The sequence below is a fragment of the Megalops cyprinoides genome, chromosome 20 (genome assembly GCF_013368585.1).
Source record: "Megalops cyprinoides isolate fMegCyp1 chromosome 20, fMegCyp1.pri, whole genome shotgun sequence".
Taxonomy (NCBI): Eukaryota; Metazoa; Chordata; class Actinopteri; order Elopiformes; family Megalopidae; genus Megalops; species Megalops cyprinoides.
In genome coordinates this window covers 13,838,677-13,851,147 of record NC_050602.1, presented here as the reverse complement: position 1 = coordinate 13,851,147, position 12,471 = coordinate 13,838,677, and the positions used below count along the sequence as shown (strand labels likewise).

At 41.2% G+C, this 12,471-nt stretch overlaps 1 protein-coding gene across 1 annotated transcript in view; it reads left to right on the top strand.

Annotated features, from left to right (window-relative positions):
- Positions 1-12,471, top strand: part of pappa2 (pappalysin 2) — an 81,784-nt gene that overhangs the window by 25,215 nt on the left and 44,098 nt on the right. The window contains exons 4-8 of the mRNA XM_036554945.1: positions 5,236-5,529; positions 5,945-6,137; positions 6,893-7,014; positions 10,853-11,035; positions 12,026-12,323. Coding sequence (XP_036410838.1) covers positions 5,236-5,529; positions 5,945-6,137; positions 6,893-7,014; positions 10,853-11,035; positions 12,026-12,323 — 1,090 coding nt within the window. The remainder of the gene's footprint in view (positions 1-5,235; positions 5,530-5,944; positions 6,138-6,892; positions 7,015-10,852; positions 11,036-12,025; positions 12,324-12,471) is intronic.

Genomic DNA, 12,471 nt, shown 5'->3' with positions numbered 1-12,471 from the left:
AGGTGATCTTGAGTTCCCAACAAATTCCCAAATTCAACCTGGCAGGTGCAGCCACCATGAGGGAACCCCAGGCCTCTAGTCCTTGGCTCTGGCACGGGACCACACAGAGTTGGACCCTTTAACTTCCCCCTCAGCAGAGGAGATAAGAGTCTTTCCCAGAAGATAACCCATGTTGTACTGCATGCCAGAGGCCTTCCCTGTCTGCCTCGAGGCAAACCCGGGAGAAAAGTGCCAACACTCAGCACAGTAAGAGGTTTGCATGCTGCTGGCTGTCAGGAATGGTATTGGATTATTTTCTGTGTTTGCAGTTTAGTGTAAGCTCTTGCAAATATCTGTTTACCTCTGGTGTTGTGGCTCACTCCAGAATTCTCCTTCACTCTCCGTGTTCCTCCCTCTTGTTATCAGCCCCTATGACATTAATGAGCTGCGGTCTTGGGTAGAAAGGAAAACACTTACGGCACGCATAGATTTCCCGGCAAATTGCCCCCTGATCATTAGGATCTTCCACTGTAAGAACAGCAAAAAAGAAAAAAAAAAAAACAAAACACAACAAAACAAACCAAAACCAAAAGAAGGGAATAGCCCTGTTGCCATATGCTGTTTTGCCAGCCTATTTTATTGATCTCACTGTTCCAGGTTGAGTGCTCATTAAAGTGAAGGTCTCTCCAACGTCCAGCTCTTTTATGAATGTGTGAGGGACCCCTGGAGGGGGCTGCAGTTTTCTGCGAACCGAACACTGATTTGCTTGGCTTGTGTTATTAACTGTCTGGTATTATTAAATGAATTATTAGAGCAATTCTGAAATATATTAGTCATTTTGATATGTAGTTTAGCTGCACTTCTACTTTGTAAAAGACATTGTATACTTTAATCTTCTATTGTATTGACTAATGCCGTAGATAAAGGTGCCTTCCGCAACAAGAAAGGAATACCAATAAAAATAAGTAAGTAAATAAGTATGGTGCTTGGCCTTCTCATATTTCATTGGTTCTTTTTTGGAATTTGCTGTCCAACAGCTGAGTTGAGGAAGGCTGTCATGTCAACGGTTTGTAGCCTGTGGTCACCTTTTGTCGGGCTCAGCTGTTGACAGGCGTAGCCATTCAGTGGCCTTTGCTCACTACGAAATAATGGAACCAGATGGAGTAGACCAGAATATAAAGTAAATAAGAGTGAAATTGCCATAGATAGTGTTCATACAAAAGCATATACATAAAACAAGAATGATACTTATATAATGTGAGAAAAAACTCTTAAAATGCAATAATTAAGTTCAGAACACCAATGCAAACAACACTGGTTATTGGGTACATAGAGTCTTTAAAAATATGTAATTGTTAAAAGCTGGGAAGAGTGTCTGATATGTTCAGTGAGGCCTTTGAACAGACTAGAGGACACAGATTAGTGGATAAAATAAAAAATTACTACAAAGTACAAGAGCAGCTTTAAATCACATATTTCTCAATTGCTTTAATAATTCAGTTATTGTAATAAGAACAGCCAGAGAGTACTGCGATACAAACAAAGCAATGTTACATTTGAAGAAACAATGCCTTACAGAGTGGCTGTTAACAGTTTTGCAGCGGCATGGGGTGCTGAACTATTGTCAAGATCCTGGGTTGTCAGCGGTAGGTGCAATTTTAAAACCGATTTCTCTTCTTGTATGGTTGTAATGACTGCAGAACATTTAAGCACTTGCTTAACTGCCAGCCTTCTCCTTAGCCCTCATCCCTCATCTTTGAAAATTAATGAGTAAATGCGAGCGGCCACTGTTAATTGTTTCAGTCTTAGGGATGATTGCTTGCATAAGATGACTCAATGCATGCATAGAGGGGTTAAGTAACAAGGCTTTGCAACACACTTAACACCATTGATAGAATTTTGTCAATCCACGTTCATATTGAGGTTTACTTGACATTTGCTTATTCAGTTTTATGGTTCATCCAAGAGGCTTACTTGAAGCAGTCATGCCTGTTTATGGTCTCCATAGATTTTGACACACTTTCGTCTAGTTTAATTGCACTTCAACGTCTTAATTTGAAGTTAAAAAAAATCTTGGAAGAATATGTAACGGCAACGTTGTAACAAGCAACGATGCTCAAGGAATTGGGATACCTTTGTGAAGTTACTGATGCAGTCCACAGTGCAAAGGATTATGGGAATTCACTCAACAGTTTGCTTTGTTCCAGTGACCTATATCTGTTGTTGACGCTGAAAACAGCAGTTCAAGTGAAGCTGTCTTCAAAGAACTTAGCGGGTGTCTTTTCAGATTGAGTGGTGTTTACAATTAAGCCCAAATAGGAGGTTTTGTTGCAGTTAAACCTTTTAAAGTTAACAACAAGAAATCAGAACTGCTTCCACATTCCATTAATGACTTCAAAGAAATTATGCAGATTATCTGTGGGGATTGCACCAATGTCGTTTTGTACCTGCTGAGTTTTAAACAGCTGAATGGTTGCCTAGATTTTAAGTGGTTATAAAAGTCACATCGTTTAAGCTTTTTATTACATTAGGCGGTTATAAAACTAAATGCCAACATTCTATAATCCAACAGGCTAAGTATAGCTGGGACTGTTCTGGTGTTTGTGTGAGAGGGCAAATGTGAGTGTCAGGGAAGGGAGTAATTTGGGAAAGCCTTTTTGCACTGCTTTTTATATTCCGTCCCCTGATTAGCCATGTCTGGTTGTGTTTTTGGCTTAGCGCTCATTTCAGTGGAATGTCTAGGAAGTCAAACTTGCTCAGCTTTTGTCTGTTTGATAAGAAAATACATTTCACATTTTCCAAGCCTTTTTTTTTCTTTTTTAAATAAATGTTAGTAAAGTATGAACAAAATTTCAAGTCATCTAAGAAAAGTTTCCTCCGCAGCACTGAGAGTACTAAATACAATTGAGCGGATGCTGTGCCACCACCTCCAGAGCAATTTAGTAGGTCATTAATAATATTCTGTATCTCAATGTGTCTCTAATATTACGACAGAAGAGAAATACTCCATGCAGTGCTGTTGTTTCTGGCTGTGCATTTTACTGAATATTTTTATGAAGTAAAACAAAAAGAGAAATATTAACATTTTCCTAATAGGAATTGTGCAGTATTCTGAAAGTTTTTATAAGTGTATTTTAGCAGCTAAATCAACTTCCACTTTTGTGAAGTAATGAGTTCTGTGGGATTTTATTAAAAGCTGAAATGTTTTTATAAGGACTCCAGAAGCATATGCATCTGAGAGGAGAGAGATGAAACTGTGATTTGGGGGATGGTTCTCTTTTAAGTTATCGCAGAGGGATGGTAGAAAAGACATAATATTGAAAGAACTATGTAAATCTAAAACCAAATCACTTCCCTCTCGTGTAATGAAGTCTGAGACTTCATATCGTGGGAATCTACACATTGTTCACATTATAGTAAAACCCTAAGTGTTACAAACAGGTTATTGAAGGGTCTCCTCAGCCAAGATTTGAGTCCCTCCATTTTGTTTTCATGTGGAGAGAAAGGCATTTATCTGGCCCATCTTTTAGTATGAACAGTCATGTGAATTTCGACCGTCTAAGTTTCTTAGACGCCTTCTGAGGGTCCCCTCAGTCAGAGTGAATCCAATGCAGTGCTATTCATCTGTGCGTGTGACAGACCCTATCACTTTAAAAAACATTTTGGGCAGTGGATACTTGGTTTGATTTCCAGTCGGATCACTATCCTTGACAATGCGCAATCAGCTATGGACTGGAGGTGGCAATTTTCCTGGATTGCGGTTCATTTGAAGCAGGATGAGTCTCTTTGGAGGGGCCAGACCATATCATAGCAAGGATCCTTTAATAATCCAAACAAGGGGCTTTGCGGCAAATGATCTCAGAGCGTCATAGACAGGATTGGCATGATCCAGACAAATAGCTGTCTGGTGCGGAATCCTTTTTTCATGGAAGAGAAAAGCAAGGATGTGGAGTAAGGGCAGCGGAGTTCAAGCCGTGCCTCATGAGGGCGCGGAGAAGCTTTGGCTGGGGAGACTGAGTCGGCTTAATGTCTCCTTTGCGGGACCTGTGTTCATTCGTGAACGTTACCTTCGTAACAGGGCACCATGGGCAGTGGAATCAGTTAGAGTTATTCCAAAAATTCAGCTGGGCCTAGTAAACAAAAACATTCTTGATGCTGTCGATGCATAGGACTGCAATGCACTTACCAGCACCTTAATGCTTTATTAATGCAGCTCAGGCCTTAATCTACTTTACCATGCAGTTCCTGGGCTTACCATTCAGCCGGCTAGCTTTGTGACTGCTGGTAACCACGTCCACGTCTACTGAAATCTTCATCTTCTGTTCTTAAGATGATTTGTCAATCGTATTAATTATTTAGGTACACAGAGATGTTTATTAGCAATGTGGAGTACTGGGCTGGATTCATGAGAGGCATGCAGGTTGCGGCTCTGGTTGGCTTATTGCTATGTTACGTGTTTCAGTAAAATTTTCACTTGGTGAAACATATTTTATAAATTGAGCAGACCCTATTACTGGTGTAGACAGCTCCATCCCTCAAGTACCATAATAACGCAGATGAAAAAAATCATTTGGAGGAACCTGTCAGTTTGTGCTTTTGTCTCTCAGTGTTATGGGAGTTTAATGTCTTTTTCCCTCTCTCTCATCTCTCATGAATTGTGTACTCATTGCCTTACTGGTGGTTTGTATGTGTTATATGTGTGTGTTATATGTATATGTCTTTGCCCTAATAAAAAATGTTGATCACAGAAAAATGAGAGTTTAATGTTACCTTTTGGAGAACATATCCTAATTTGTACAAATATGTTCAAAGATGGTGTATGAGGCATCTCTTTCAGCATATTCCTACAAATTACAATTTGTTTAAACAATGGAAACTTTACCCTTCCCTTCTGAATAACCACAAAATTGTATAATGCAAAGTGGTGTATAAGTTGCATAGTCTCCTTTTGGGGCCAATCAATAACTGCATTAATATTATAGACTGTAAATCCTCACATAGGTAAAATGAAAAAAGTTCATAACAGAAAAAAGACAACATTTAATTTTCTTCCTTAATTCGCGCTAGACTTTTTGGTAATGTTAAAGGAATTTTTTTGCAGCTTTTGCAGTGTTCTTCCATGCTTGTTTATTTCTGGAATCTGTGATTTGACTCACCTTTCAAATTATGACAAGTAGGACTGTACATAGCTAAGGTAAAATGAAAACCAGATGCGGTATTTTCCTGGTACATGCAGTGCATGTGTTTGATTTTCAGGTGGAATGGTACTGAACCCCTCTTACTTTGGCACCGTTGGGCACAACAACACCATGATCCACGAAATGGGCCACATTCTGGGTCTGTACCACGTTTTCAAGGGGGTCAGCGAGCGCGAATCGTGCGACGACCCGTGCAGGGAGACCACCCCCTCCATGGAGACGGGCGACTTTTGCGCCGACACGGCACCAACCCCTAAGTCCAAGGCTTGCCGTGATCCTGACCCCATCAATGACACCTGTGGCCCCACCTTGTTCCATGGAACTCCCTACAACAACTACATGAGTTACACAGGTGATTTCTTTGGCACAGAATCTGTATATAGGGCCACAACAGAACAGTGGTCTGGACACACCATTTCAGGGGTTTTAGTCTCAATCCTGGGTTAGATGGTGCTGTTTTGTGCTAAATAATGGTTGCTCTTGTCTAAAGCTTATTTGTACAAAGAAGTAAAAAGCACATAGAACACAAAATAGTTTTGATGTGAGTCACTCAGTTTCCCACAGAAAGGGATTCTGGTACACAAACAAATGAAATGAGAAGTGCATTATTTGCTCTACCTGTTTTTTATCACCAGTTCTGTCCAGCACACAAGGTTTGAAAGTTTGAGAATTTAAATTAGTTGCTGCAGTTCCTGTGTTTAATTTACTTCTGTGTTCTACAGGAAAGGGTAGGTGCTATGATGAACATGTGTTTTTTTTTCTTTCAGATGACAGCTGCACCAATAATTTTACACCAAACCAGGTGGCACGCATGCATTGCTATGTGGACTTGGTCTACCAGAACTGGTTACACGACAAAAAGCCCACCCCTGTCCCTCTGCCTCCTATGGTGATTGGCCAGAGCTCAGGCTCTGTGTCCATTCATTGGCTTACCCCCGTGAGTGGGGCACTCCACCAGAGGTGTGAAAATTCTCATGTTGCTCTCATACTGATGCTTATTTGTTGTTTGTTAATATTATGGGTTAAGTAGTACATTAAATTACATTCATTTAGCTGGCACTCTTATCCAGAGCAACTTCTAGCACAATAGAGCATAAGTGTAGCCATTCAAGTTGAGTGAACAACAGTCAACAGACCAGGCTAACAACACTCTCAAACCAGTGAGTGTGTGCAAAACACTATTCAAGCCCTACTCTAAGTTAACTTGTGCAGCCTGACTAGGCAAGGGAAGCCAAGTATACTACCATACATCAGGCACTGGATCACAAAATCCAAAACACATTACAATACAATATGTAAAATAAACAGCAAGTACTACAAGTAGTACTAAAACATGTTAAATGTCTTTAGCATTGAGTTGCTTCAGGAGCGACCAAATAACAGCACATTTGGGTTGATTCATTGGTAACATAAGTAGTAACATATGTTCTTCATATTGCGGTGGTTGGGATATAGTGTTGATAGACAGACAAACGACATCTTGGCTATGTCGTCATCATCGTATGGTCCTCCAATTCTAGATGTTCGGGCCCTCATTTGTTATTTGAATTCAGTAATACAGAACTCGCACATCGCTGCTGCATCTTGGTTTTGGCTATAAAAGTACATTCATTGTTTATGAATGGTATGATAGCTGGATAACATCAGGACATGTTTATGATTTAAATGTTAACCTGTGAAACTACTCTCACTCTCTCTTTCTCTGGCTTTCTCAGAGAGGGTGTTGTCAGTTGCAGAGACTGTGAGGATGACGGGACCTTCCATCAGTATGCCCATGAGGCTACCTCACCCCGTGCCTGTGACTCCTCAGGATACTGGACACCTGAAGAAGCTGTTGGTCAGTTTCTCCACATAGCCACTCTGATTGGTCCATGCACCTCTTCTAATTCACTGTGACGGCACTCTCTCATTTACAGGGCCAAGAGACACCGACAAGCTATAAATCTATTTGGTTTCTACATTGGAATTCCACCATCCACCTTAAATGATCAATCATAGAAAAATGGCATATTGTAAGCAGGATTTAAGTTTATTACAAAATAAGAATTAGAGCACCTTGACAGTGGCATTTTGTTGGAATTGCAGTATGTTTGAACATGGTCAGAGGCATTATTGTACAGTGTAACCTAACTTATTGTAGAGTCTAACCATTATTATAGAGTCTAACCTGTAGACTCTAATTCTAAGTGATTAACTTTGCATATATTATTGTAGTTTATTGTAGTTGTAGTTGATTACTGGTATTATTGTAGTACAAACATTGGTTTACCCCTCTTGATCATAGATCTTCTAGAGTGCAGGAAAGAGGGACAGGATCTCAGTAAATGCAAAAGCTGATGCATGAATGGATTTACCAGCTAATTTATCTTAATTGATTGTTTCTTTTAACCACACAGAACAGATCAGAGAGTAGGGGTGGAGGAACATAATACAGTCTTTAACCCCGGTTCATCAGTACCAATCATAGAACTTAATGTTCCGGCAGTGTATCATTTCAGTACCGGCTAAAAGGAAGAAGATTTGGATGGTTCCATTTAGAGTAATATAAGCACTGTTCGATGCAACAACTGAGATACCTATTTTCAGAGAGACACTTGAGAATGAGCTTGCAGGCCCATTAGCTATCAGCATCTACGTTTAATCAATAGGAACGTTATGTTTGTCTAAGTCCCTCCAAAAGTGAACGGTTACAAGATCCAAGGGTCATTGCATTTGAAATTTAAGGGATGCGATTCTTCTTTCCCCTGGTCAATTAAACTTTAAGGCACTTCAAAGTGAACTCAATATAGAGTCTGCCCGTGAAACAGAAGGGGAATATTGCAGATATTCCTTCACACTTGCGCCTTACAGTTTCTTAAAGTCTCTTTCCAATGCTCCACTCCAGAATGGCTTTGAATACCCGGTGGTCCTTTAAAGCTGCGCATGACACTGAATATATTATCATTAATCAACAATAACAGCATAAAAAACAATACTTCAGCTTTGATTAATGGAGATACGAAACACTGCACTGGCAGAGTGTCCATGTTGGGGTTTCATCCATAAGGAAGATCCTCTTTTCTCCCGCTGGCCAGGTGCGTGTGAGGCTCTAGCCGCCTGGAAAAGATAAATAAAGAAATACATCATAAAAAAGTAATTGCCTGAAAAAAAGTTCTTGTTAAGGCTATTAACAAAAAAGAGGAAAAAAAGGTGCACAGCATAGTTTTGAGGTTCAGTAACATTGGGTGGGTTCCAACATTCAGCTGTCATTAAAAAAAAAAAAAAAAATCGAAGTGTTCCCTGTATTGCTTTGAAACTTTATTCTTAGCGTAACAGATGTAACTGATTATCTCAATCAAGTTTCTGTGCATTTGGAGCAGCCTATTTCTTTTATTGATGGGTATGAAGCCATTTGCTTTTGAATGGTCAACCCACAACTTAATGTGTGGAAATCCTCTGTAGCCAGCGCGTATGAGAGGAGGGGGTAGAGGGGAAACAAACTGTTTGTAGCAACATAATGATGTTTCAAGCTGCCAGAATATGGCAATGATTATGCTGTAAATAACAGACAAAGCGAGAGAAGGGGGAAGAATGACATTTATGCAAAATATATACAGTAATAAGAAATTACAGCACTGATTGGACTTTTCAGTACTTTTTCAAATTACCGCATGTAATAATGAATTTCAAGATATTTTTTTGACAATAAAAATATAATTGAGATGAGATGTAAATTGCTCTTGCAATGCAGTATCATGTTAGGTATGGCACCGTATAAATAATCTATGAATAATATACCTCTTTTGTTTTTACATTCTGGGGATAATTTTAATGTCAGTCCTTCCCTGATGAGGACCAGATATTACATAACAAATATAAAATTTCATAAAAAACTCTTAACAGCATATATTATCAGTTAGGGTAGATAACAGGGGTGGATGCCTTCCAGATGCCTCCAGATTCCACGGACCTTCAGGTAATTGCTAAGATAAATCAAGTAAACTTTTGATCAAGTAAATCTTTGAACATAAATTCATCAAAATTTCTTTAAATAAATTGATTAATAGGTCTTAGATTCTGAGAGCATTTTCAAAATAAAACTAGACAGGCCACAGTATAGATGTGCTACTTATCTTGTTTTGTATTTATTTCAGTAATACCTTTTACGGACGACCATTAATCTAAAATATTGATTAAATACGTGTTATGCTTTACGACCCTTTTGAAAACAATAAAGAGTAGTTCCTGGTCCCAACCGCAAAGAGACATCTGTCCTGTCCTACTTTGCCTAAACCCAAAAATAGTGCGACCTGCCTTTACAGTTACTATATTGGCGTTGCTTTCCTGGTTTTCACAGAAACCCTATCCACCGTTTGTTTCTTCTGCTGAAACCCGAGTGCGCATCCTCAGAGTCTGTCAGGGAAGAGTTCAGGCCGGGGGAAGCGCCGTAGCAGTCGAGCTGCTGAAAGCTGGAGGGATGACACAGCAAGATCTCGGGGGCCGACGCACACCCTCCGCCCCGCAAGCAGCCTGACAACATCTGATAGAGAGATTAATCCCCCCCAACCCCCGGTTCAGGCCTCCGCTGTCTATCTCACCAATTTAGTTTTACGGCTTTGACTTGGCGTGCGGTTGTTTACTCTGCTCGGACCCACACACGCGGGGATGCAGGCGCGTGGAGGCCGTGGCCTGTAAAAGGCACTCGTTTTGGCCTTGTGCGGTCTCCCCGTCCAAGCTCTTCATAGCTCTACCGAGACGCCCCTCTCCCGCTTCTGTTCCCCTTCCCAGCAGAAGGAAATTAACTCTTGCTTTTATAAATTGTTTTGTCAATGCTGTCTCTCCCCGTTAGGGCGCTGATTCCTCTCGCGGGCCGACTTGCACCTGGGGCCCTGATTGGCTAGCGCCGAGCTGCCAGGATACTTGGTTTCCCTGCGTTTCTCAGTGTGTCGCTATTGCTTTTCCACAGTTCCCCTCTTGCACAGTTTTGACGCCAGCCATTCCCAGAATGCAATTTTGCAGTGATTATACTCAATCTAATCATTATCCACTACAGAGAAATGTTTGAACTCCAGAGGGAACGTTTGGATAGCTGTGCTCTGCTGTACTTTAACACCAACGTGGTACTTAGCATGGTATACACAGATTCCAAAATATATATTCATCTTACACTAAGCAGTTGTGTTCATGTGTTTAAGGCCTGCTGTGGTTATGTGGTTTGTGCATGAGCTTTAAAGTGTTGAAATTTGTAAGGAATGAAATAGCTAATTGTTATGTGTAGGTTAGTTATAAAGGTGTCTTTTCCAGTGTAGGGCAAGGTAACATGAGCCTTAATGTATTGGTAGCTCTTCAGGACAAATGCAGATTTCCCCCGCTTCACCTCGAAATGGTTAATTGAAGTCTGACAAGTAGAAATTCAAATCAGCTGTTTCTGCAGGTACTGCTCAGAACAAGGCCTGGACCTGCCAAGCCTCTGTTTTATTACTTTGCATTATTCATTTACTTTGCAGACGCCCGCACCAAGGACGGCTTACAGCTCACATTCTACACAATACCTTTATACAGCTGGACATGCTTATGCAAACTGCAACAATTTATGTTACGTGCCTCACTCAAAGGAATAATAGAGCAGTTATGTGTGGGATTTGAACCTGTAATGTTGTGGTCCAGTTCTGTAACCCTGTGCGGGTATGTTCTAGGCCCCCCTGATGTGTTCCAGCCCTGCGAACCCAGCCTGCAGGCCTGGAGCCCTGAGCTGCACCTGTACGACACCAACGTGTCGTCTCCCTGTCCAAAGAGCGAGGGCTGCGTTCTGGAGCTGCGCTTCCTCCACCCTGTGATTCCTGACAGCCTCACTGTCTGGGTGACCTACATCTCTGCTGGTGAGTCTGAGTGTCCCACTCTGACCAGCTCCGTGTCCACTTAAGGGCCCGATGAGCCTCATTTCTGTGATTATCATAAGACCTTGACATTCAGTTAAAGCCTTTTGGATGTGCTCCTGTTTAGACTACAAGTAATCACTAGCTTATCCGTATACCAGGTAACCCTTTCGCACGTAACTTATTTTATGCTATGTAGCGCGAATGTTACGTAACAGAGTTCGTTATGTTTTCATTAGCATTATTAACCTTCTCATAGTTTTCACCGCTGTATTTTCTATATTTTTTAACGTTAAATCACTGTTTCCTCAAAGCTACCATTAGCTAGAATTTTTCCAGTCTAGTGTTCTAATCACACCGGTTTTACCGTGCGTGCTAAACGGCTAATCACACAGGTGTGACCGTACATGCAAAAGGGTTAATTTCTCACTGCCTTACATAGACTTACACTATCATAAGACTGACTTAACAGGGCCAGATTATGTATTCATGGAGTCATCAGTAGCACTAAAGCTTTCTTATCAAATTGATATGTAGTAAGTAACCTATAAATGTGTTGTTCTATATTAATTCACATCCATGAATTATGCAAAGTAACTTCTGTTATTTATGATCAATTCAGTGTTGTTGCGTTTCCACATACATCCCACAGCCATATATGTTGTAGATAGTAAATGGCATCATAAATATTGCATGAAGGACATAACAGAGTGAAACAGTTGTATTGTTAAAAACCCTTCTGGGTGGTGACCTTTCCAGCTTGTAAATACCTTTAGAGAAAATTTAGCAGCCATAAAATCAGCTTGATTCAGCCTGGTCCCAAAACCAATAATCCCATAACTTTTTGGGGTTATTCAGTTCACAAACAGACAAGCAGTCAGACAAAGTGACACACAGGGACAGTCACAAATGTAGCCACCACTGCATTGGAGTTCCCTCTCAGCGTGTCATATGGAATATAGGCTTCTGACGTGTTCCTGTGTTCTGCTACAGACACTCAGGCAATCGCCAACATCGAGTTCCTGACGGACTCCGGGGAGTCCCTGCACACGGGGCCCCAGCATGCGTTCTGTGACATGCCCCTCACCCTGCACCTGCACACCTACAAGAAGATCACCGGTGTCAAGATCTGCACCTTTGACGAGAAGATGGAGATAGACGCTGTGCTGCTCACCTCCCGCCCCCAAAACCCACTCTGCTCCAGCTGCCACCCTCTTCGCTACCACCTTCACCGGGATCCGCCCCTCCCCCACGGCCCCGTCCAGCAGACGCAGCTAACCTTCACCGACAGGTGAGTCTGCGTCCCTCTCAATATTGCCCACCTGCTGCGGGTTGTGGATTTTTTGGACAGCTCAGGACTGGCATCGCATGGACCAAAGTAATGACACAATAGAATACTATGTGCTGTTTCTTGTGCATCTGTCAAATATGGCTCCAAA